The sequence below is a fragment of the Octodon degus genome, unplaced genomic scaffold, assembly GCF_000260255.1.
Source record: "Octodon degus isolate 3935 unplaced genomic scaffold, OctDeg1.0 scaffold00342, whole genome shotgun sequence".
NCBI lineage: Eukaryota > Metazoa > Chordata > Mammalia > Rodentia > Octodontidae > Octodon > Octodon degus.
The window spans coordinates 939,883-966,819 of record NW_004524918.1 but is presented as its reverse complement, the minus strand read 5'-3'; the positions used below and the strand labels follow the sequence as shown (position 1 = coordinate 966,819).

Below are 26,937 nucleotides of genomic sequence, written 5' to 3'. Positions count from 1 at the left end.
GATCTGTGAAGTTCGGATTCTTCCAGGTGGGTGTTGTTTGGATCTGGCTGCTGTGCTCCACTTCTTTCTGCTGCAGCCTTAGAGTTGAACCCTTTGTGTCTCTCTGGCAAGATGTTCTGCTCCTAAATCAGCTGGTTGGGTCTTGCCTCTAGCCTCTTTGCAGGGAGTTCTGCTGAAGGGTTCCGTGCTGGGCCCGTGCTCTGGGTCTATTTAGGATCCCACGGCTTCGGTCGTCTCACTCACTCGCAGTACCTACGCTCCTGGTCAATTCAGGATCTGGAGGGTCCCAGGTCATCTCACTCTCTGGGCCTGCATTCTGGGATTTTTCAGGATCCCGCAGCCCGGGTCGTCTCTCTCACTCGCCGGGCCTGCGCTCTGGGTCTGTCAGGATCCCGCGGCCCTCGGGTCATCTCACTCACTCGCGGGGCCTGCGCTCTGGGTCTGTATTGTAATCTTTTTGCATTTAAAAAAAATTGAGTTTTTTATTGTTGAGTTGAAGGAGTTCTTTATGCTGGATACCAGACTCTTAAATACAATTTTCAGATCTTTCTCCCTGTTCTGCCAGTTGTCTTGTTACTTTTGTCATAGTGTCCTTTGATACGCAAAAGATTACAATGTCAATGAAGTCATTTTTCTGTTTATATTGTTATTTGTGCTTTTGCTAGAACATTTAAGAAAATTCTATCAAATCCAGTCATGAAGGGGCCGGGAGATGGCTCAGTAGAATAAGTGCTTCCCTGGCAAGTGCAAGGGCCTGAGTTCAATCCCCAGTTCAGGGGGGGAAAAAATCCAGTCATGAAAACATATTTCTTTTTTCTTTTTAAAAATTTTTGTTTATTTGGTACAGGGTCTTACTATGTAGCTCAAACTCAGCCTCCCTAGCACTAGGATTATAGGTGTGGGCCATCACGCCCCGTTTCAGGGCCAGCATAGCATATAGTACTGCAGATTGAACCCAGGGTCCTTATATTTGCCAGGCAGGTGCTTAGACCACCAAGATACTTCCTCAGCCCCTCCTGTTTTCTTTTTTAAGAGTTTTATAGTTTCAGATTTTACACATAAGTCAGTGGTGGCAAGCCTGTGGCACACATGTCTCGGGCTTGTTTGTATCACTGAAAGCTCTGAAAGGTTTGCCATCACTGGTATAGGCAGTTAATCCATTTAGAGCTACTTTTTGTGTTATGAGCCGTAGAGGCTCAATCTCATTCTTTTGCTTGGAGATCTTACCTTTCAGTACGGCTTGTTGGAAAGTTTATCCTTATCCTTGTTGAATGGTTTTAACACTGTGGTCAAAAATCAATTGACCATCAATATTTGTGATTCCTTTGACTGTCATCTGGTCTATGTGTTTATGTCGGTACCACACTCAGTTTAGATGGAAATTGAGAAATGTGAGTCTTTCATCTTTCTTCGTTTTCAAAATTGGTTTGGCAGCTGGGGAGATGGCTGAGTAGAGTAAGTGCTTCCCTGACAAGCACAAGGGTCTGAGTTCAATCCCCGGTTCTGCCAAAAAAACAAACAAAATTGTTTTGGCGTGTTGGGGCTTGCAGTTCCATGAATTTGAGAATTGGATTTTTGGTTTATGCAAAAAGGTTATTAAGAGTTTGGATCAGGATAGTATTAAATATGTAGATCTCTTTGAGTAATGTTAACTCTTCCAACCATAAATACAAAAATGTCTTTCCATGTATTTAATTCTTAGATTTCTATAAGCAACATTTTGTAATCTTGGTGCAAGTTTTTACTTCCTCGCCTAGATTTAATTAAACCCTAGCTTATTTTTTGATGTTATTATACATGATTATTGTTTGTTTGTTCTGTTTTGTTTTCCTTCTGGCACTGAGGATTGCACCCAGACAGCCTTCTCTTCACTACATCTCCAGCCCTCTTTTTTTTTTTTTTTTTTTTTTTTTGGTGGTGCTGAGGATCAAATCTAGGGCTTTGTACATGCAAGCAAAGAGCTCTACCACTACCTTTGAATTCTGGATAAATCAGACTTGTGTAGTTTGAGATAGGATCCCACTATTCAGGTCAGGCTGACTTTGAAGTCACTATGTAGTGTACGTTGAACTCTTAAAGATCCTCTTGTCTCAGTCTTCTGAGTGCTGGGATTATATATGTGTGTCATCACACCCAGCACTTGTGCCATCTTAATATAGTCACTTGGTTATTCTTTAATATTTCTACTTTTGTGATTTATGTAAAAAGCCTTCAAAATTTTAATTTATATTATAATCAGCTATTTTGCTTTTATGAACTGATTTTTCTTCACATGAATTGTCTCTATTTAGTAAACTTTTACAGATTATTTACTGTCTTTGAGACTGGATCTCGCTATACATTTCAGGCTGGCCTTGAGCTCACTTTGTAGTCCAGGTTGGTCTCTAACTCACAACGATCCTTCTACCTCAGTGTCCCAAGTGGTGGAATTAATAGTTGTGCACCAGCATGTCTTACGAGAATTTCATTTTTAATACTGTAGTTATTTTATTTGTTGATTGGGTCTTGCTACGCAGGTCAGACTCTTAGTGATTCTCCTATCTCAGCCTCCCCAGCACTGGGATTACAGAGGTACGACACCACGCCAGGTTTCGGGGCTAGCATGGCATATACTCTTAGGGATCAAACTCAGGACCTTGAGCTTGCCAGGCAGGTGCTTAGTCTGCGGAGCTATCTCCCAGCCCCTAATACTGTATTTAAAGGATGATAGTTTGTAAGCCAGCCATGGTGGCAGATGCCTGTAATCCCAGCACTTGGGAGGTTGACCCAGGAGGATCGCCTCAAGTTCAAGGCCAGTTTGGGTTACATAGTTCAAAGCTAGTCTGAACTACATAGCAAGACTCTGTTTCAAAAAAAGACAAAAATAGGGCCAGTAAGATAGCTCAGCAGACTAAGCGCTTTTTTAGGCAAGCACAGGGGCCAGAGTTTGATCCCTGGCACTGCATACCACGCCAGCCGCGCTCTCCTGGGTGCCCTAAGCACAGCAGTGGAGTCCAGGCATGGTGGTGCATGCCTGTAATCCCAGCACTAGTGAAGGCTTAAAACAGGAGGATCACTACAGGTCTGAGCTACTTAGTGAGATCCTGCATACGCACGCACAAAAAGACAAAAATAACACCAATTCCTAAAACGGATGGCAGTTTATAGATTTCTGAAGAATGTTTTTCTAGTAAGCATACAAGTTTTTGCTACCTTCTAACAATTAATATAAGCCCTCATAGTGAAAATTAATTTAAGTATTATTGAAAGAAAACACGTACATACATAAAATTTATAATATCCCTCCACACACATATTTTTTCACAGGTTCTCACTGTATTCCCCATGCAGGGTTTCAGAAATCCTTTTGTATCAGGCTCCTGAGTGCTGAATATGTAGATGTGTGCCACCACATCGGCTATAACTCTGTTTTTTAATTTTAATATGTATTCTTATATGTAGCATTCTGGAAAACTTCCTTACCTGACTCTCCCTGGCTGTCTTCAAGTTGTATCATTCAGCAAGCCAGATACTGAGCTGCTTACGTAAACCACAACTTCCTCTTCCTAGATTTCTTTATTGTTCTTTTTCATTGCAACTTTTACTTTGTTTATATGATTTTCTGAAGAGAGAATAGATACTTTTTATTATAAAATCCTTTTATATATTTTAATAATAGTTTCCTTAGGGGTTAAATCTTCTCTTAGAAGGATTTCATACTCTTTGATATTTGGTGAGACAAAGAAGTGAATGAGATAGTTTGGAAAAAATTTCCAGCTCCCTATCCCCCAAAAAATAGAAGTTGTAAAAATATATTTTGTTCCTTTCATCCTGTGAGTGTTGGATGAATTAGGCTTTTGTGTAGATACACTGATCCATGCATTTATATTGGCTGCACTTGTGCTGGGTCTTCTTCAAATTGACTAGTTTTTTGTTGATTTACGGAGTACTTACTATTTAGTGCTTTTTATGCACTAGGCCTTGTACAGGACACCAGATTACTGTGTATAGTAACATACATTGATACAGTTGTGAGAACAAAGCAATGGGAATGCATTTCAGTAGAATAACAGTCTTAATGATTAAATTTCAAGTAAATAATGTGAAAATATGGCCAGGGTGAAGCCAGAAAAAACCTCATGCTCAGCTTACAAGTCTCTTCTATATTCTCTAGACCTTGATAATGTGCATGCTTGACCTTACTTGCCACAAGTATAGATTACTTAACTTTTCAGCAGTAAAAAGACCCCAAAGCATTAGCTGTTATAGTTGTTCTTTTTTAAGGGCGCCTAACATCTTTTAAAAAATAGTACAGTTGATTATCTTTACAAATTGATACCTTTAGCATGTCATGACTCTCATATGCTTGGGCATCTGTTTAGACCACACTGATGTGGACTTTCGACAGTTGCCCTCTGTTTAGTTTGGATGAAGATGATCCTTGTACTCTGAAATTACATGGATTTTGAATTCACGAAAAGACTTTCTAGTTACTATCAAAGCATCTTTATACTGAATTAATCAGTATTTACTGAGCAAGAAATACAACCTAATCACTGATTATCCTTTCTTTTTATTTTTAAAAAGTTATATAGCCTATATTTTTGTAGTGTTTTTTCCTAGGTGGGCATTTCTTTTAATTTCCAAAGGAGACATTTTACTTTGATCTTCCCCTTTTTTTGCAAAACCAGATGAGAGTGTATGGAATGTTTCTTGTTATAGATTGTTGAAATGGCCCTTAAGAGACATGGCCATAATCCCTGACCTCTTGTCTGTCACAGATCCCAGATTACAGGAATGCAGTCATCGTGGCCAAGTCTCCAGCTTCAGCCAAGAGGTAGGTGGGACCTCTCAACCTTACCTTGGTTCAGCATCTAAGGACAGTAGTTGAGTTCTTGGTGTTCCAAGCCAGACTGTGGTGGTTCACCCTGTAGCTCGATTTTAAGATTATCCTAACTGGGCATGATGGCATGTGCCTGTAATTGCAACACTCTGAGAGACTGAAATAGGAGGCTCACAACTTTGTGCCCAACCTAGGCAATTTAGTGACTTTAGGAAGACCCTGTCTCAAAATATAATTTAAAATAAGGCCCTAGATCCAAACCCCAGCATCAGCCCCCCCAAAAAAAGATTACCCTGCCAACTTCACTTGTTACATAAATGTTTTAGCCCCCCATACACACACAAATTCCCAGTCTGTGACTGTCAGTCATATTTCTAGACCACAGCCAGCCCATGTAGGCATACCATTCCTTATATCCCTTACTCCATATGAGCTTATTGGTCCTTAAATGTGGGAAATAAAATGCTGATAGATACACTTTGTAGTTGTGTACTGCCTGTTAGGCAAAATGACTAGTTTATTAACAGAATTGTGTCTAGCTGAGAAGCCACTTGTTTATATGTGTTAAAAGGCAACGTTTTACAAAACTGAAGCACCTGAGTTGTACAGAGCTGTATAACCATTGGATGTGGAGAGGAGAATATAATCATTTTAACATTTACAACTCACTGGCATTTAGTATATTCACAGTGTTGGTAAACCACCCCATTTCTACTTCAAAAACTTCTCATATCAATAAATAATAAATAATGTGTACAACACCCTGTACACATTAAGAATCACTCCCTGTCCCTTCTCCCTCTCGTCCTCGGCAACTACCCATCTGTTCCCTGTCCTGCTCATTTGCCTGTTCTGAGTGTCACATGTATGTGGAGTGTCACCTCTCTGGCCTTCTGTGACTAAATTGTTTCTTTAGTGTCCTGTCTTCAGGGTACATCCACATGATAGTATGTGTTAGCACTACACTCCTGATTTTATTCATAAATCTTGGAGACTCTTTCCTATTTTTTCTTTTACCCAGGCATCTGGAGGCTACTGGGGACAATAACTATCAGCTGAGTTGATATCAGAATAGCTTTTTAATTTAATTATTTTGTTTTTCTGTTAGCACCCAGGACCTCAAGCATACAAAGCATTTGCTTGGGCCAGTGAGATAGCTCAGCAGGCTAAAGTGCCTGCTTAGGCAGACACAGGGGTTGGGATTCAACCCCTTCTGTGCTGTGCCAGCCGCATCCCTGGGGTGTGATAAGACGTGACTGAAACTGGGCATGGTGGCCTGCGCCTGTAATCCCAGTGCTTGGGAGGCTGAAAACAGAATCACTACAAGTCCGAGACCCTGTAGACCTGGTACTAAATATTAAAAAAAAAAAAAAAATGTGTTTTACTACTCAGCTACTCATGTGCCCTCTGATTACTGTATTTTAAGTTCTTACACCCTTATACTACCATTTGGTTCTATTTAATATTTTCTGTTTCTTTGCTAAGATTTTTTTTTCTTGCATAGCCTATTGTTTTCATTTTTTTCAATCATGTTCATAATTGCTCCTTGTTGCATTTTTCTAATGATTGCTCTAAAATCTCCTTCATGTAATTTTAACCTGTCTATCATCTTGGTGTTGGCATCTGTTAATGAGCTTTTTTCATTCACTTTGAGGTATTTTTGACTTCTGATACAATGAATGACTTTAAAGTGAAGTCTGGACATTTGGGTATTGAGGCTGAGTCTATGTCTTACACTTGTTTTGTTGACTTCTTATGACTCTGGCAGAGGAAGTAGTGGGGGAGATCTCATTGCTGTTCAGGGTGAGTGTTAACCCAAGATGGAGGGGCTGCAGGTCTTTCCAGGAGGAAGCAGAATCCCCACCTCCCAAACCCTCTGACACATGGGGTGGCCTTGTTACTCCCAAGTGAAAGTGGTCTGTTCAAGATTCTCACCAAAAAAGAGAAGCCAGTTTTTCTTGCAGAATTCAGGGTGGAAGTCCATGTTTCCATCTCTGTTGATACTGCTGGGAGTGAGGGCATTCAGTGTCCCCAGCAAAAGGGTGAAAGTCCCTGCTTCTTGCTTGACCCTCCTATACCTCCTGCCAGGGATCAGTTACTTCATCACACCTGGCAAGTGTGGAGGTCCAAGCTGCCTTGGCTTCTGCTGGTGTGGGGGAGACATGGCTGTGGTCTTTCTGTGTGTTTGGCTAGAATGGGGTGGGGTTGTCTTAGGTCTTCTGGCTCACTGGACTGCCTTTTTGGTCCTCTGGCAAGAGGGTGTCAGCTTTGGTTGGGGTTTGTGCAGACTTTAAAGAAGGAGGAAGGAGCTAGTCTAAGTGATACCACACTTTACTGAAGACTGCCCTTGTATTTGTGTAGGTTTTATTCTCTGAGAATTTCTTTTAACTTTTGCATTTTTGTAAGGAAGCCTTTAAACTTAGATGAATACTTATATTTTGGGACTTGGTTGTGCTGAGGATGGAACCCAGGGTCTCAAGCCTGTTAATCAGGTGCCCTGTCACTGAGCCCTCTAGCCTCTGGATGCTAAATCTTAAATTCAGAAATATTTTATAACTCTTTATTAAAATGTCCTCCCTATTTATGACTCTTCCCTAAGTTCAAATAGCATCTACACAGAGATACACGTCTTTGTGTTTGATATGTTGTACAAGTCTGCTCCTTATCATCTTTTCCTTTGAGATATAAATTAAGGTACCTTATAGATAGGATCAGGATAGAAGATACTTACATGCATTTGAGATTGCAATTTAAAATTTTAATTTTTAAGCTGGATACAGTGGTGCACAGCTGTAATCCAGGTATGTGGAATACTGAAGCAGGAGGGTCTCTGCGTTTGAGGCCAGCTGAACTACATAGCGAGACCCTGTCTCAAAAATAAAGTTTTAAAAATATTTTTTGCAGTACTGGGGATGGTTGAACCCAGGACCTGGTGAATTTTGGTCAGGAACTTTACCATTGAGCATTAACCCCCAGCCCAAGATGTTTTTAAAGTGCCACAGAAGAGTTAAACTACATGTAATGTAGTAACACTTTCATGTTTTGTACTGAAAGAGATAAAAATACAACTTTATGAAAGTGTTTCTTGAAACAGAAGCATTTAAGCATGGGTTTAGGGCTAGTGAGATAGCTCAGCAGACTAAAGCACCTGTTAGGTAAGCTTAATTAAGTGCAGAGACCACAGTTTGATCTCCACACCACATGCTGCACAGGCCCCGCCCCCAGGGTGGGCTGAGCCAGCCAGAGTCCAGGCCTAGAGGTATACTCCTGTAACCCCAGCCTGGGGGGAGGCAGAAAGCAGGAGGATCACTGTGAGTCTGAGCTGCGTATTGAGACCCTGTAACAACCAAATACATTAAAAATAAATAAATAAGCAAACAAACAAACATGGTTTAAATTTCTTAAAGTATCCCCTAGGACTGAAGCAAAGCTTTCTGAAGTTGCATAGGTCATGGAGGAAACTCCCAGGGGCTCTGGTCTTGTGTTATGTAAATGCCTTGGGTACAGCTTCTGTGGGTAGTTTTGATGAAACTCTGTGATTCCTCTGTTTTGTTTGCTATTGTGAGCTACTAGAAAATAATTTGTTTTGAATTTTTGGTTTTGCAAAGTCAAGACTGGGAGAACCCATGAAATCTTTAAGCATTTGAATGTTTACTGTGCTACAGGTGCTGGAATGGAAGGCAGAGTAAAACCCAGTGTCCTGCTCAGGTGACCAGGAACCCTATGAAGCAAGGGGGAGGGCAGTGAGGAGGAGGGCAGAGGCTAAAAACAAAAAGATAGCAAAATTATGTACCATGGTATTCTTTTCTTTTTTTTTTTTTTTTTTTTTTTGTGTGTGTGTGTGGGACCAAGGATTGAACTCAGGACCCTGTGCTTGCCATGCAAACTCTTATTCTACTGAGCTATCTCCCCAACCCCAGTATTATTCTTTAAAAGAAAGTTGATGTTGGTTGTCAATAAAATGAGAGCAAGTAATATTGACAGAGATAGGGATATAATGAAAAAAGGGTCAGTTCTTTAAGAAGATGAGATCATCTTAAACACTATGAACTGAGATTCAAAATATGTGAAGCAGACACTGATAGCTACAAGGAGAAATTGTTATAACCATAGCCAGCAATTCCATTACTCCTGTCTGTAGTAGACAGAACAAGTATACAGAAAATCAGGCTGTAGAGGACTTGGCACAGCACTGCCAACCATTAAAAACAGAGGTATATTTAAAAAAAAAAAAAAATCAAATCCACAGTTTGGGCACCACTTTGGAACGGCAGAGTACCCATTCTTTTTGAGTATACAGAATTACTATGATAGGCCATATTCTGGGCTATAAAACAGACCTTATAGTTAAAGCTAATTAAATCATATAAAATAGGTTTTCTGATCCATTGAAATAAGAATAATTACCATAACAGACGTATAAGCCCTGGATGGTTAATAACAACAACATATTGCTAGATAACCAGTGGATCAAAGAAGAAATCAATTGGCCAAGCAGTGGCTGTGACTCATCCACATGGCTGACACTGACAAAGGATCTACAATCTGAGGTACTGGGTCTCAGGATAAATCCTGAGGGGATTTCACTGACCTTATCAGATTCAAAAGCTACAATTCTTGTTGCATAGGTCTTGCTTTATCTTGGTCTTAACCATCCAGCAGAAAAGTATAAAAATTAAGTATAGGAAGTAAAGTCATGCTGTTGAGCTATAGGGGACTCAGGTCAACAACTTCTGACATTGCCAGTCAAGCAGAAGACCCAATTCTACTATGGACTACTGGACTCTTTTGGAATACTTTGCTGAGTTCACACACCTATAATATTTAAATGATGGAACTAAACAAAAAAGGGGATACAGATGAATGACCATTTTGTATCTGTGTATTCAAAATGATTAAAATAGATATATAGCTACATTCTCTTAATAAATAGAGGGATTTGTTCTAATAGCATTTGTAAATAGGATATCATGTCTCCATCTTGTACAACAAACAAGGAAGACAGTATGCAATGTGTTAATTATTGGAACTGTCCTACCAGTTTGGTTTGAAACTCTCTCATTGCTGTTAATTTCTCAATAAAATTATGGGGGGAGAAAAAAAGAAAATTAGATGGGCCGGGGAGATGGCTCAGTGGAATAAGCACTTCCGTGGCAAGCACAAGGCCTGAGTTCAATCCCCGGTTCCACCAAAAAAAAAAAAAAAAGAGAAAATTAGAAAATTTAGAACCAGATGAAAATGAAAACATCAAAATTTGTGATATGCTTTTCAACTCTATAGGGAGAAGTCTATATAACTAAACACTTTTATTAAAAAAAAAAAATATCTCAGACCAGTGAGTGATCTCAGTTTTCACTTTAAGACACTAAAAGAAGAGCAAAGTAAAATCAAAATGAGGCTACGAGATAGCTCAGTGGAAGAGCACTTGCCCAACATACACAAGGACCTGGGTTCAATCCTTAGCATCAAAAAAATATATATACCAGTAAAATCCCAAAGTATTTGATCCCCACCACCACATGTCACACCAGCCCTGCCCCCTGGTGTGCTGAGCTAGTCACAGACCAGGCATGGTGGTACATGCCTGTAATCCTGGCACTGGGGAGGGTGAAAACAGGAGGATCACTACGAGTCTAAGCTGTGTAGTGAGACCCTATACCAAATACATAAATTAAAAAATTAAAAATAAAAAAAATCCCAAAGTAAACTAAGAAATAAAATAAAGAAGATTAAAGCATAAGTGAGTGAAACAGAAAACAAAAAGCAGTATAGAAAAGCAATGAAAGCTGAACCTCAGTTCTTTGAGAGTAAAATTGATAAGCCTTTATCCAGATAGGTCAGGGGAAAAGAAGACAGAAATGACTAATAGCAGACATCATCATAAATTCTACAGACAGTAAAATGGTAATAAGGAAATACTATAACAACCTTATTCCAAAAAAATTCCACACTGTAGAAGAAATGGACAGACTGCTTGAAAGACAAAAAATTATCAAGACTAACTCAGGAAGAACTAGGTTACCTGAATATCCTGTGTCTGTTAAGAAAATGAAATTGTAAAACTTCCCACAAAGGTAAAAGAAAATGTTTTTATGTACAATGTGTGCACTCAAACCAAGGGTTTCATGTATTACACAACTGAGTTACACCCTCAAGATCTCTCAGAAAAAAATTCATGATGACATTTACCAAACATTTAAGAAAGAATACTAATTGATGTAGGTGCAGTGGCACGTGCCTGTAAACACAGCAGTCTGAGAAGCAGAGGCAGGCGGATTGCAAGTGCAAGCCCAGCCTGAACAACTTAGTAAGACCATATCTCAAAAAAAATTTTTTTAAATAATAATAATCCTACATAAATTGCAGAAAATTAAAGAATACTTTTGTACTCATTTTCTGGGATCATCATTACCCTAGTAGCTAAGCAGAAATAGACGTACAAGAAACCTACACACCGATATCCCTTACAAACAGATGTAAAACTCCGAAGCAACATTTTAGCAAATCAAATCCAGCAGTATATGAAAGATTAATATATCGTGACCATTTGGAGTCTTCCAAGAGTATGACGTTATAACATTTTTTAAAAAATCAATAAATGGGAAGTGCAGATCAAATCAGCGTTAAGGTTCTGTTCGCTGCAATCCGAATGACTGTCATCAAGAAAACAGTGCTGGCAAGGCTGTAGGGAAAAAGGAGTCCTTTTATACTGCCGACAGTAATCTGAATTAGTGCAGCCATTATGGAAATTCCTCAGAAAACTAAAAATATGTGAGCTAAATGAAACTTGTCCTTCAAAAAACTAAAAATAGAGCTACGATTTGATCCAGTGACACCATTCCTTGATGTGTATCCAGAGCATTTGAAATCAGCATGCTATAGGGATACCTACATACCCATGCTATTGCAGACAATTTACAATAGCCAGGATACAGAACCAGCAAGGCACCTGTCAGCAGATGAATGGATGAAGGAAATGTGGTGTGTACACACCATGGAGTGTATTCAGCCATAGGAAGCATAAAATTCTGTCATAAGAAAATAAATGGGGGCCGTTGAGATAGCTCAGTGGAATAAGCGCTTCCCTGGCAGGCGCAAGGGCCTGAGTTCAATCCTGGTTCCGCAAAAAAAAAGAAAAAGAAGATAAATGGAGGGGGCACATTGAGCAAAACAAGCCAGACTCAAATATCAAATGTTCTTAGTGGACTCTTAAAAGAGATGACCAGAAAATAGAAAAGATAGTATTACTAGACAACAGGGAAGAAATAAGAGGGGGAGCTGTAAGGGCAGGATAGATAATGAGCAAAATACATTGTATGCATTGAAATCCACCCCCCAAGAAAGGGGAAACAAGGGAAGAGGACAGGGCAAGGGAGGTGATGGGAGTGAAGATGATCGAAGTATGCATTGTGCACAGATCTGCCAAACTAAAACTCATTCACCTATATAGAATGAAAAAATATAAAACACGAAATATCCATTCTTATACTACTTAAGTAAATAACATTCTGGTCCCCTAAAAGGTTAAGAACCCAATTTTGGAAAATAATAATATGTATAATTAATAGTTAAGTGAACTAAAGATGAAAAAAAAAAAGTCATTATCTCAATAGACTGAAGAAAAAAAAAAATTGACACAATTCAGCTTCTGTTCCTGATTAAAAGTAAACTAAGAACTTCCTCATCCGACAGAGGATCCAAGAAAACATCCAGCCGCATCACAGTTAATGGTGAAAGATAAGCTGCTTCCCTCTGAAATCAGAACCTATGAAAGAATGTCTGATCTTCCTACTTCTGTTCAACTTTGTACTAGAGCTTCTGGACACTGCAATTTAAAAATAATAAGGAGTCCAGTATAGAAACAAAGTAAAGCACACCCACTGGGTAGATGACTTGATGATTTATATAGAAAATCTTGGTGATATAGAAAACTGTGATTGGGACTAATAAATCAGACTGGCAAAGTTACAGGGTATAAGAGCAGTATACAAAAATCAGTTGTATTCCTGTATTCCGGTAACAGCTAACTACACATTGAAGTTTAAAAAACCAGATTGCTTCAAAGGAAATGACACAAGCAATAATAAATTGAAGCAAAGATATAGAAGAATTGTATCCTGAAGACTATATAACACATTACTGAGAGAAATTAAAGAGGACCTCAATTGATGGAGATCTGTGTTCATGAACTGAAAGGCCAGTATTGTTAATATAGCACTTCATCCCAAATTGATCAGTAGAACTAACACTATCCCAGTCAAAATCTTAGCAGGCTTTTTAAAACCTAGAGCAGCCAGCACAGCTTCAAAAATACATAACAGTGTAAAAAAATCGCTTGCATTCAGTCCTTGCTATCAAGCTGTGCAAGCATGTTGGTATGGTATTGGGATAAAGTCACAGCTGATTTTCAACACAGATGCAAAGAGGAATGCAAGGGAGATTTTAAAGAAATGATGCTAGCTGGGCATGGTGGCACACGCCTGTAACCTCAGCACTTGGGAGCAGCCTGCATTATAGAGAATTCAAGGTCAGTCTGAACTACAAGACTGGGTCTCAAATGAAAGCAAAGCATAAAGAAATGGTGCTAGAATAATTGGATATTCATGTGCAAAAATAATGAATTTTGAGCCATATTTCATGGCATACACAAAATCAATTTAAGATGAATGATAAAATGTAAAACTTACGTAAGATCAGTGTTGAGGTAGGTAGTGTGTTGTTTTTCATTGCTCCTGGCATGGTGGCAAGTGCTTCAGTACTAACCTAGAGCCCTAGCAACCCCTTAGTAAAGATTTTTATGACAAAAAAAGCAGTTTATAAGAGAAATAAATCGGTCAGTTGGACTTCATCAGAATTAAAAACTGCTCTCCAGAAGCCATTAAGAAAATGAAAAGACAACAATCAGAATTATTGTAGAGCATATGTATGATAAAAAAATTCCTGTATTTAGAATATACAAAAAATTCTGAAAACTTCCTAAAGGAACAAATAACCCAATTAAACTGGCAAAGGATATAAACAGATCTTTTCAGAAAGACTATGGTTGACAAGTAAACATGACAAGTTGCTTAACATCTTTAGGAAAACCCAAATTAAACTACCATAAAATACCACTGTACACCTTTGGAGTAGGTCACATTAAAGTGATGGTACCAAAAAAATGTTGCTCAGGATGTAGGGGAACTAGAACTCTCATACTGATCCTAGCAATATAATATGGTACAGCAATTATGGAAACAAGTTTTTGTTTTTGTTTTTTTTAAAGTTAAATACAAGGGGCCGGCCAAATAGCATAGTAAAGTGCCAGCAAGCAGGTGCAGGGATTCGGGGTTTGATTTCTGGGCCTATCATACTGGCCCCAACCCCGGGTCTCGCTGAGACTGCTGTTGAGACTGGGCGTGGTGGCGCACGCCTGTAATCCCAGCTCTCTGTAAACTGGTGGATCACCATGAGTCCAATCTAGTAGTGAGACCATGAGAACCCTGTAGACCCTTCCCTAAAATATAAAAAAAGTTAAATACGTCCCTACTATTATGATACAGCCATTCCCCTCTTTTTAACCCAGGAGAAAGGAAAGCGTATTTTCATACAGAGATCTATAGTTCATAGGAGTTTCATTTACAAAAAAACAAAACTGGGCCAGGCATATAGCTCAGCGGCATAACACTTGGCTGGCGAGCACAACATCCTGAGTTCAATTTCTAATACCAAACAAAAGGAAGTAACTTACCAATAAGTTGCAATATATTGAAACAACGGAATTTTACTTAGCAATGAAAAGAAATGAAGCTATTGACAGTATATCATGGATGATTCCCCAAAACACTATATTGAAGGAAAGAGTTCACATATAAAAGAATACATATACTGTGATTCTATTTAATAAGAGATTCTAGAAAAGATAAAACTCATAGAAAGTAGACTGGGCGTGGTGGTGTAGACCCTTCCCTAAAATACAAAAAAAAAAAAAACTTCTTCAAGCTTTTGGGCCGGGGAGATGGCTCAATAGAATAAGCGCTTCCCTGGCAAGTACAAGAGCCTGAGTTCAATACCCGGTTCCACCAAAAAAAAAAAAACCCTGATAGAAAGCAAATAAGTGGTAGCCTAGGGCTGGACAGATAAATTTCAAAGGGGCACAAGAATACACTCAGCAGTGATAGCTATTTGTTGTCTTTACTGGGCTAATGTTTTATGAGCACATATACATATCTGAACCTACAGAATTATGCCTTTCAACTATGCAGTTTCCTGTATCATTTATACCTCTATAAAAGTTATCTTAGCGGTGCCAGCCTTGCCCCTAGGGTGCGCTGAGACAGCAATTGAGACGGCGTGGTGGTGCACGCTTGTAATCCCAGCTTTTGGGAGACTGAACACAGGCAGATCACTATGAGTCTGATCTACATAGTGAGACCCTGTAGACTCTATAGACCCTGTACTAAATATGTTATCTTAAAATTAACATAACTACTTTGTGGAATATTTTGTGCACTGTCTATAGTTAGTTCTTACAGGTAGGTAGCATTAGCAATTACAAAAGAGGAAACAGTTGTAATTAGTTCAGACTCTCAGCAAGCTGATTGCAGAACAGGCCAGGCTGACCCTGAGCTTTGATACCCATGGACAGAGGGACATACCTGTCATGTGAGCTCTCTACAATTAGTCCTGGATTCTAAGATTTTTAAGTTACTTTATTTTTTTTCACTTTTTTTTTGGGGGGGGGGTTGCTGTGTACTTAGGTGTTTTAAATTACACACACCAACAACAACACCCCACCCTCCTTTGCACAGAGATTTGATTTTTGTGTCTTTTTTTTGTGTCTTCAGGGCACAGTCTTTTGCAGAGCGCCTTCGCCTAGGGATTGCAGTGATTCATGGTGAAGCGCAGGATGCCGAGTCAGACTTGGTGGATGGACGGCACTCCCCACCTATGGTCAGGAGTGTGGCTGCCATCCACCCCAGCCTGGAGATCCCCAGTAAGTATGCCTAACACCTCTTTCAGCGTTCCTCTGGTTATAAAGGTAAACTATGGAGAAGTTTTGTTTTTAATGTGAATTTTTTTTCTTTTTACTTTTTGAATTAGCACAAAACCAATTAATACCTTTCCTGGCCAGATTGTCACATACACACTTAGGCTGGCCTGGGAGTGGTAGAACCTTTAAACATAATCTATCCTGCCATTCATTGCAAAGCATAGGAAGATGTTCAGACTACTTAGGCGCCAATGTGGCATTTCAGGGAATTTGTTCCTTAACTTGTTTAAAGTAAGCAAAAAGCTTTTTTTATCCATAGTTGTTTGCCATAATGTTATATTTAATGCAATATATTAAACATGTTTAAATAATTTAGCAGAGGGTAGGGCTTGATAAATTACTCTGTGTCAGTCAGTTCAGTTAGTAACTCAGGCTGATGAAGAAATCAAGGCTATGTAGAAACAAGAAATCTGTGGAATGTCAGTGACCAAGGCAGAATACAAGTACCCATAACAAAATACCAAAGATTGGGGGATTTGTGAACAGGGTACTGCTTATCAGTTCAAGAGACTCGAGGTCCAAGCTCAGGATGCCAGCAGGTTCATGTTTGGTGAGGACCTGTTCCTCCTAAATGTGCCCTCACATGGTGGAAGACTCCCTCCTGCCTTTCATCAGGTCACTGATCCCATTCAGGAGAACCTTATAACCTCCTACAGGACCTGCCTATTAATATTGCCACAGTGGGTGTCATTATGAGTTAGGAATATATTTGTGTGCCACCACGCCCAGTCTCAGTGGTCTGCTCGGTACACCCGGGATGGGGCCAGCACAGCATATTGTGCTGGGGGTCGAACCCAGGTCTTTGCACTTGCCTAGGCAGGTGCTTAGACCACTGAACTATCTCTGCAGCCCAGCATTTCACTTTGACCATCCCAAAATTCATACCTGCCTAACACACAAAATACATTTATTCCACCCATGGTACCAAAAGTCTTAACTCCAGTTAAGTTTTAACCTTAGTTCCAGCATCAAATAAAAAGTACAATTTCATCTAAGTGGCACTTAAATCCAACTCACAGTAGACATCATTCTGAAGCCCTGGGTACCCATGAGCCTGTGCAATCAAATACTTCCTGTAAGCCCATGCTTCCAAAATGCAGTGGTAAGACAGGCACAGGCTGGACATTTCCACTCCAAAATAGAGAAGCAGGCAAGAAGAAAAGAGTAGCAGGTCCTGACCAAGTCCAAAACCTGACAAGGCAAACAACATTGCATATTGCACCTCCAAAGCAAAAAATTCTTTCTGACCCTACCCCACGTTCCAGACACTCGGGTAGGTTTTGGACCTGCCAGGCTCTGATACGCTCCTCTGCTGCTGCTTTGCTGGATACTGCGCCGAGTCTTTCTTATACCTGGAGTCTCAGAGGTAGCCCTACCCCCACATCTTGTCTCCTTACTGCTTTTAGGAGATAGCTTTCGATGTGTCACCAGTAGACATCATATTGGCTTTGGGTTTTTGAGAGCTGCATTTATCAGATTAAGAAATTCTCTTATCCTAGTTTGTTGGGACTTTAAATCATTAGATAGTAACTAATTAAAGGCTTTATTTTGTTTCTTTTTTAAATTTTGTTTCTTAATATAGAAAATTTAGTATGTGTGTTTTATTCTGACCAGTGTTGATTCCTAAAGAAAAACCCCCTATTACTGTTGTTGGTGATGTTGGAGGAAGAATAGCCATCATCGTGGTATGTAGATGTTTTTACTTTTATTGATTTTCATACCTTTGTTACTCTGTTGACTGACTTATTAATGTACTAATGATGTTCATGTAAAAGGCCTGGGGGTAGTGGATAGCCAGGTAAGTCTCATGAAAGTCAGTGCCTGTTGCTTAATGTTTATTTTGTCCCACAAGTTGAAAAATACTGCATCAATAGTCTGGGCCAGGGCCGGGGAGATGGCTCAGTAGGATAAGCGCTTGACTGGCAAACACAAGGATCAGAGTTCAATCCCCGGTTACACACACACACACACACACACACACACACACAGTAGTCTGGGCCATGGAGATACCTCCACAGCATAAGCACCTGCCTCATAAGCACAAGGTCCTGAGTTCAGTCCCCATTACCACACACACACACACACACACACACACACACACACAAAAATCAGTAACTACTGAACTAAATTTTTTGCAGCTATTTGTTGGTCATAACGTAGGAAGTTGTTTTATGATAATAAAAGAGTATACAGTTGGTTATAACTTTTAAAACACACATCAGGAACTAGGGATGCATAGCTCAGTGGTAGAGCATGTGCTTAGCATGCATGAATCCCTGGGTTACATCACCAGCACCGCAGAAAAACAAAACAGATCAGTTCACATCATAAAACCAGTGCGCAAAAAGGGTTTACTTGCTGTCTGCATCATGAAGTCTAGAATGAATTCCTGGGTACTCGCTCCTCTGACTGAGCGACCACATGTGTCTGGAAATCTTCTCTAGGCATTTATTTGTTATCCCTCTGCCTCCAGCCTGAGGACAGTCCATTCTTGTCTTATGTTCTTAGGTAGCTTTATAGTGTACTATGAGAGTGTGTGTGTCCTTCCGTGCTATAGTTTTTTACTTTGCTTGTTTTGGTGTTTATATACTTCTGTGTACTTTGTGACTTCTTTGTTTAACCCTGTTGCTCCAATTGCCCAAATAGTGACATGTAGTTGCCTGTTACTCTTTCATACTGCCAGAAGGTATCTTTTAAAAAAAAAAAAAAAAAAACGTATTTAATACAGGGTCAATAGGGTCTGACTGCACAGATTGGACTCATAGTGATCCTCCTGTTTTCAGCCTCCCAAGTACTGGGATTACAGGCAGAGGCCACCACGCCCACTCTCAGCATGCCTCAGGGGCGAGGCCGGCATGGATCAAACCCCAGTCCCTGCACCTGCCTAAGCAATCTGGCTGGCCCCAGAAGGTATCCTGTGGTACAACTCACACAGCTGGTTTCTCTCTGCTGCAAGCATTGGACGTACAATTTTTTCTAATTCTAGGAAGTACTATTTTGAACATGTTTGTGCCATTTTGTGGTGCATCCTATGAGAGTTTCTGGGTATCTGGGGTACAGTTGTTAGGTTTGAAGATCCAGGTATTTTTGAAGCTATGGTAACAGCTTCCCAGGCTCCATACTGGGTGCCCCTGTTCCCTAGTGCTTAGTAATTTTTTGGTACCTTTTCTTATTAGAAGTCTGTCTCCTGTGTTACCCTATAGGGTAATAGGTGTACCTTAACTTATTCTTTAATTGGCAAAGTCTATGTAACAGTATGGTATAGACTCAGTAGCACTTTGTTCCCTCTTTCAATTACAATTTCAGTTTTTTGAAAATTCTCTTTATTTTGAAATTATTGTAGAGTCACAGGGAATAGGAAAAAGATGTGCAGGAAGGTTCTGCTTACTCTTGATCCCACTTCCTTTGTTAGTTAAGCAGTGGCACAGTAACAACTCGGATGGCACAGTGCCAAAAGCCACAGAACTCAATGAATGTCTTTAATATTTATTTTTTATGTATGATTCTGGAAGTTGAACATAGCTCCTTTAGATAATGCCAGTTACATATCCTGTGTGCATGTGCAAACTTATACATCTTTGTACTTGTATGTATACACATTTGCCACCACTGCACTCAGGGTTAGGGTTATCCTGTAACCCAAACTTCGTATCATGTCACCCCATCATACCCATACTTGACAGGCATGAATCGGTCCTCTGTCTCCATAATTCTCATTTCCATTTGTCATATACATGGAATGTATAGTCTTTAACCTTTATAAGTAGTTTTGCATTTAGCATGATTCCCTTGGGATCATACATATTGTTTTGTATGGTAATAGTTGGTTACTTATAATTGCTGAGCAGCATTCATGACCTGGAGATACCACAGTTTAACTGTTTCTTAAAGGACATCTGAGTCATAAATAAAATTGCTGTACATTTCCATGCATAGGTTTTTATGTGAGTAGAATTTCAATTTCTCTGGTTTAATATCTACAAGTTGTTAGTTTCAATAATGGTTGTAGGTCTAGTCTCATAAGTAAGTATCTGACTGTTTTCTTGTATTGCCGTACTGTCTTACCAGTAATATTTTTAAACATAGGTAGATAGACATACAGATTGTAATGTATTGGTATACATTGAAAGAGTAATATGTTATATGTAAAATAAACATAAGTTTATTTAACAATGCTTGATGCCATTATGAATTTAAAAGAACTCTGGAAGCCTGGGAATCTGATCTGTACATTGAAAAGCACTGATGGGGCCTGCCCCTTAGCTCAGTTGTTTTAAGTGGCTCCTTCAACAAAGCAGTCAGCGTCAGGTTGCTGTGGTTCAATCCCCACAACTCCAGCCAGCCAAACATGCCCTGAAGGCATTCCGAGCCAGCCCCCCTCCAAAAAAAATCATTCTGCCATTTTTTGAACTCTTTTAGAATATTTTGCTAAGTTTACACACCTATAATATTTAAATGATGGAACTTAACAAAAAAAGGGGATACAGATGAATGTCCATTTTGTATTTGTGTATTCAAAGTGGTTAGGATAGATATATAGTTACATTCTCTTAATGAATAGAGGGATTTGTTCTAATGGTGTTTGTAAATAGGATATCATGTCTGCATCTTGTACAGCAATTAACCACTAGGAAGAATGTATGCAATGTGTTAATTATTGAAACTGTCCTACCAATTTGGTTTGAAATTGTCTCATTGCTATTTGTTTCTCAATAAAATTATGAAAAAGAAAAGCACTGAACAATGTATTTTAATATTAAAAATAAATCAGCTGGGCTCAGTGACACACATCTATAGTCCTAGTCACTCAGGAAGCAGATGCAGGAAGATCCCTTGAGCCCAGGAATTTGCGAACATCTTAGGCAATATAGGAAGATCAAAGTCCTGTCTTTAAAAAAACACACACACACACAATTTAATAGTCATTGGTTTTACCATTGTAAGAATAGTGCTCGGTAAAATGTATATTTCCTACATGTTCACTGGAGCAAATCTGGAAAATAAGGAAAAGAAGCGAGAGAAAACTTGGGGGAAAAGCTATGGCCCTGTCAGAAGTGTCTTCTAATAGTTTTTTCTATGCATTTAAAAACAAAGACCTGGCAAATGTTCCTGAAGAACCTGCATTCTGATTAGTAGGTGTCAGGATGAAAGCAGCACTCTTGCAGAAAGCCTAAGGCACTGGGGAGCCAGCCCTGGCGTGGCAAGTGCCACAAGGGAGGAGGCTCATGGGATAGGCTTACAGAGACACCATGAGGTCCTTCGGTACCTTTTCCAGTTAGAAATCTGTCTCCCCTGTTACTCTACAGGGCAGTAGCTGTCCTTTAATTTGTTCTTTAATTGTCAAGGACATGCCAAATGCAGTCTCATGTACTAAGAGTGAACAGAGATTTCCCACGGTACATTTAGGCAGACCTTTCTGTTTCCTAGTTGTCAAATCTGTCTGTATAAATTGCTTTACCTGTGATTTGATAGGATGACATCATCGATGACGTCGATACCTTTCTTGCTGCAGCAGAGACCCTGAAGGAAAGAGGTGCATATAAGATTTTTGTGATGGCGACGCATGGCCTGTTATCATCTGATGCCCCCCGGCTGATTGAAGAGTCTGCCATTGATGAGGTAGTAGCGTCTGGCTGAGTGTGGTGTCATTGCCTCTGCACTGGCACCTCTGAGCACTTGTTACATATTAAGTGTAAGAGCGAGTTTGTTCATAGTTAAGATTGTATTCAAAATGTGGATTGTATTAACATTTTACTGAATATAAGCTTCTTCCTCTGCCACTTTTTAAAAAATCACAGCTTTATTGAGATATAGTTCATATACCATATAATTCACCAACTTTAAGAATATAATCAGGGGCCGGGGAGATGGCTCAGTGGAATAAGCGCTTCCCTGGCAAGCGCAAGGGCTTGAGTTCAATTCCCGGTTCCACAAAAAAAAAAAAAAGAAAAGAAAAATAATTGCAGGGCTGGCAAGATAGCTCAACACACTAAGTGTCTGCTTAGGCAAGTGCAGGACTGGAGTTCGAGCCTCAGCACCACATGCCACACCAGCTCTGCCCCCAGGCATGCTGACCTAGCCACTGAGACCAGGCATGGTGGTGCACACCTATAATCCCAGCGCTGGGGAGCCTGAAAACAGGGGGATCACTAGAGACCCAGTTGTGTGGGGAAAAAAAGAATATAGTCCCATGGTGGTTAAGATACTCCAAGTTGGGCCGGCCAAATAGCTCAGTGGATTAAAGCGCCTGCAGACAGACTCAGGGGCCAGGGGTTTGATCCCCGGGGCTGCTGTGCCAGCCCCACCCCCAGGGCACTCTGAGATGGCAAATGAAACTGGGTGTGGTGGCGAGCAGCTGTAATCCCAGCACTTGGGAGGCTGTAAACAGGCAGATCACTACAAGTCTGATCTAGTAGTGAGACCCTGAATACCCTGTAGACCCTTCCCTAAAAATACAAAAAAAGAAAAAGATACGTTAAGTTGTGTGATAATTACCACAAAACATTGAAGAAGTTTCGTCTGCTTCAAAATCTTTTGAGGACTGGGATCTGGGTAAGCAGCTCAGCCATTGTCTTAGTCAGTTTCTCACTGCTGGGACAAAATACCAATAATCACAACTTAAGAAAGGAGAGGTTTATTTTGGCACATGTTTCAGTCTGTTGTCAGCTGGCTTCATGGCAAGATCACCAGTATGGCAGAGGACAGCTGCTCATAGTGTGGTGATTGGGAAGCAGAGACACTCAAAAGAAGAGCCAAAAGGCAGGTATACCCTGATGAGGTCACCCTCATAGTGACCCAACTCTTCTGACCACACCCTCCCTCTCAACACATCAGCTATAATGCCTCCATGCTCCAGTCACCTCCCAAAAGCCCTGCCTGTGAGCCTTTCTGGAGACATCTAGATATACACAATAGCATTCGGACTCTGGCCTCCCAAAAGACTTAGGTACATCTTCTTTTGAAAAATCTGTTTAGTGTATCTGTAATCACCAGAGTTTTCACTGTTCCAGCACTGCTGAAAAGTCCAAGTCTAAAATCTCCTTTGAGACTTAAGATAACTCTAAGGGGCTGGGAAGATAGCTCAGCAGCTTAAGCACCTGCCTGGCAAGCACAAGGTCCTGAGTTCAGTCTCCAGTACTGAAAAAAAGAAAGAAAAAAACACAATTAAAGTAACTCTTACCTGTGAGCCCTGTAAAAATCAAGAAGTTAAGCAATGCTGATGAGCAGTGGCACAGAATAAGCATTCCTTTTCCAAAAGGGACAAATACTGAGATAGAAAACTGGGTCCAGTTCTGCCAAAAAATAAAAAAAAATATGGGGCCGGGGAGATGGCTCAGTTTGAATAAGTGATTCCCTGGCAAGCGCAAGGGTCTGAGTTCAATCCCCAGGTCTGCCAAAAAATAAATAAATAAATGAAAACTGGGTCCAAGGGCTGGCCTGATAGCTCAGCAGACTAAAGTGCCTGTTTAGGCAGAACACAGCAGCCGGGGGTTCGATCCCTGGGCCTGCCTTGCCAGCCTGGGACGCGCTGATAGGGTAATTGAGACTGGGTGTGGTGGCGCACACCTGTAATCCCAGCACTTGGGAAGCAGTAAATAGGAGACTCACTAGGAGTCCGATCTACGTAGTAAGACCCTGAACACCCTATAGACCCTGCCCTAAGTACAGAAAGAAAAAATAAGAAAACTGGGACCAAAGCAAGATGAATCCAGCAGGACAAACATTAAATCTTGTAGTTTCACGTCCAGCACTTGAGGCAAGTTGTGATGAGATATGAGCTCCAAAGCGCTTAGGGAGCTCCACTTCTATGGTTGTACCTCTCCTAGCTTTTCTTTGGCTTTGCTCACTGTTTGGTGTTTTCCTTAGACATTCTACATTCCTGGCTTCCCCAACTTTGGGGGATCTCCATTGTACTTTTCACACTTTCAGTTTCACATACTGCCCTGCTAGGAGCACACTGCTCAGCAGCCTACACGTTTTTCTGAAATCTGGGTGGGAGTCTTCTAACTTCACAACTCTTCTATTTTGCATGACTATAAAATCAGTACCACATGAGTGATGGTCTATCCATCACCTCAAGCAGTGGCCAGGCTTCCTTGTATCATGACTGCAAAAGCTTCAGAGTACCTGGATGGTTGAGCATTGTGAAATAAATCCCAGAGAATTGTCTCTGTACCACTCATCAGGGTACGCCAGGCATTCTTAAATGAAACTTCATGGCTTTACGTTCTTAAGCTTATGAAAAGAGACACCTTGTTGATTCCTGACATGCTTTTAAGTCACTTTTCCTATTATCCTGATCCAGAATACTTGACTTTATCTTAAAGCTATTCTTTCCTGATTCTCAGTTAAAGAAACAGCTAATCTTTTCAGAAACCAAATTTTCCTGTGTACCACCTTGATAGACTTATTTCTTTCTGGAAAAAAGCTGAAAACTTTTTAAATGAGCATTTTGCTCTTAGTTTTCCATATAAAGCTTGCTAAAAGTCCTTCACAGCATCTATGCCACAGCCTTAATATTGGGCTGCCTTCAGATTTCCTCTTCCAGATTAATTAGGATGCTGCCCTTAATTTTAGTCTTCCACAAAGACTTAGGACATGAGCAAAATATAGACATATTTTCTGCCAGAGTATAACCACATAGTCTGGAATTCATTTGCCAGTAGAATCCTCACCTGAAACTTCCTGAGCCTGGTCTATGCAATCTGCAGTTATATATGCATTCTGGTCTTCTGAACTCTAACCAGCATAGCCCAGCAAGCTTGGCTTATAGCATCCTTGGGCTTCTTTGCCACCTTCCATTTTAAACCTTTCCAGACTCCTCCCGTGAACCAGTTACAAAAGATTCTAAACCACATATTGAGGTAGCATCAAAGCAGAGACCCCACCCTTGAAACCAAAATCTGTCCTAAGTCACGTTCTCATTGCTGGAACAAAATTACCTGACATCTGCAACTAAAAGGAGAGGTTTACTTTGGTTCCATAGTTGGCTGGCTGTAAGGTAGAGTAGTGTGGCAGCGGGGCATGGTGGAGGCAAGCTGCTGCTCAGAGTACAGTGATTAGGAAGTGGAGTGAGTAAAGGCGGGGAGTCAAAAAGGAAAATGCACCCTTCTGGCCACGCCTACAATGACTCGCCTCTTCTTACCTGATCCGGTCACCCTATAATTCAATCACCTCTCAAAAGCCTCCCCTATGATCCCATGAGGCTGTGGGGGGAACATCTAGATATGAACCATAATAGTTACTGAACTGTATTTCCAGCCCTTTTTGTTATAGATATGTCACATTTTGTCTCAATTCATAAATTATTACAAAGTGGGATTGTTTCTATTTTTTTCTGAATAATGCTACCATGAACACTCATCTACAGGTTTTTGTGTAGACATGTGTTCTCTATTCTCCTGGAAAGCACCTGCCCCATTTCACAGACCTACTAGCAGGGTATGGGAAATTTGTTTTTTCCACATCCCCCCAGCACTTTGGTGGCATCTGTCCTTTTAGTTCTTAACTATCCTAGTGACTGTGAGGTTATCATATCTTAACCTGGGGAGCACATATAGCTTCACATTGATTGGAAATCTTACAAAGACTGGGTAGAGCCAGGCAGGGTGATATTTGCCTATAATCCCAGCACTTGGGAGGGTTAGGCAGGAGGAGTGTTGTGAGTTCAAGGCCACCCTGAACAACATAGTGAGACCTTGTCTCAAAAGGTATACGTAGTGGTCCATGACTATAATCCCAGCAGTTGGAAGGATGAAACAAGAGGATCACCATGAGTTCAAGGCCAGCCAGCGCCACATAGATAATTCAAGGCCAGCCTGGACTATAGAACTAAACCCAGTTTCAAACAGTAATAAGAAAAACTGGGTAGATCCCTGTCCTGTGAGGTAGAACCTCAGAACTTTGAGAATGCATCATATTTTAGATCAACCCAGGAGGGTGCTCGGGCTTCTTAATTGGGGTGGGTTTTTTTGTTTGTTTGTTTTTGTACTGCTGAAGATTAAACTCAAGGCTTCACATATGCTAGGCAAGTACTCTGCAACTTTGCACACCCAAGACCCTGAAGCTGCTTGGTTTTCTGATGTTCTGGGTTTTTCTCTTGATTCACAGGTGGTAGTTACCAATACAATCCCACATGAAATCCAGAAGCTTCAGTGCCCCAAGATCAAAACAGTGGATATCAGCATGATCTTGTCCGAAGCCATCCGGCGCATTCACAATGGGGAGTCCATGTCCTACCTTTTCAGAAACATCGGCTTAGATGACTAAACACCTTTTCACTCTTAAAACTCAAGTGGGCCAAACTGGAAGTCTGGGCATGAAAACTTCGAGGTCATGCCGAGCTGTGCACATGACAGGAGCTGAGTTTTTGTTCCTCCCTCCTACTCCCTACGCCTTCTCTTGCTGATTCCTATGAAGATAAACCAACTTTTTATGTCAGTTTGGGTATGTATTAGCTTGGGGGCAATTTTTATAAAAGACTGTTCTCAAAATAAGTTAAAACTTGGTTGTTTTTAGTGTAACTAGTTTAAAAATAACACTTGGAATAAGTTTTTTAAAGCCCACAAATAGCTTTTCCCAAAGTTGCTTGAGCCAGGTGTTCAAAAAAGGTAATGAAATAAAATTATCTACTATCCAGTATCTGCATTCCAAAAGCCAAAAAGATTATACTGTTGATTTCAATAAATGATGTTTTTAGAAGTGCTTTTATAGACAAGCATATGGAATATGTGTGATATTTATTTTCTGCAACAAAAGAAGGAATAAAAATTGTGTTTGTTTTTTAAAACTCTGTTTTGGCAGTTGTTTTATAGCTAAAATAAAATGAAACCTGAATATACATGCTGTGGGTATGTAAATGTTATTAGCCTGATTGTCTGAAACTTTTAGGGGAGCTCCTGGGATAGCACTCCCAGCCAGTCCAAGAAGGACAAATTGTAGACCTTTTGTTGTTGTCTTTTTGAGACAGGGTGTCACTATGAAGTTCAGGCTGGCCTTGAGCTCACTTTATAGCCCAGGCTGGCCTTGAACTCCTGATGATCCTTCTGTCCAGCCTCCCGAGTGCTAGGATTACAGGCGTGCA

The 26,937-nt window shown here is 40.3% G+C and overlaps 1 protein-coding gene across 4 annotated transcripts in view; it reads left to right on the top strand.

Annotated features, from left to right (window-relative positions):
• Prpsap2 (phosphoribosyl pyrophosphate synthetase associated protein 2) overlaps nucleotides 1–26,641 on the top strand; it is a 48,996-nt gene extending 22,355 nt beyond the window's left edge. For all 4 annotated transcript variants that reach the window (XM_004647944.2, XM_023708224.1, XM_023708225.1 and 1 more), the window contains 5 exons: nucleotides 4,761–4,816; nucleotides 15,649–15,797; nucleotides 17,469–17,539; nucleotides 21,327–21,473; nucleotides 25,965–26,641. In XM_004647944.2, the coding sequence (XP_004648001.1) occupies nucleotides 4,761–4,816; nucleotides 15,649–15,797; nucleotides 17,469–17,539; nucleotides 21,327–21,473; nucleotides 25,965–26,123 (582 nt within the window). In that variant the 3' untranslated portion in view covers nucleotides 26,124–26,641. The remainder of the gene's footprint in view (nucleotides 1–4,760; nucleotides 4,817–15,648; nucleotides 15,798–17,468; nucleotides 17,540–21,326; nucleotides 21,474–25,964) is intronic.
• Nucleotides 26,642–26,937: the final 296 nt, after the last annotated feature.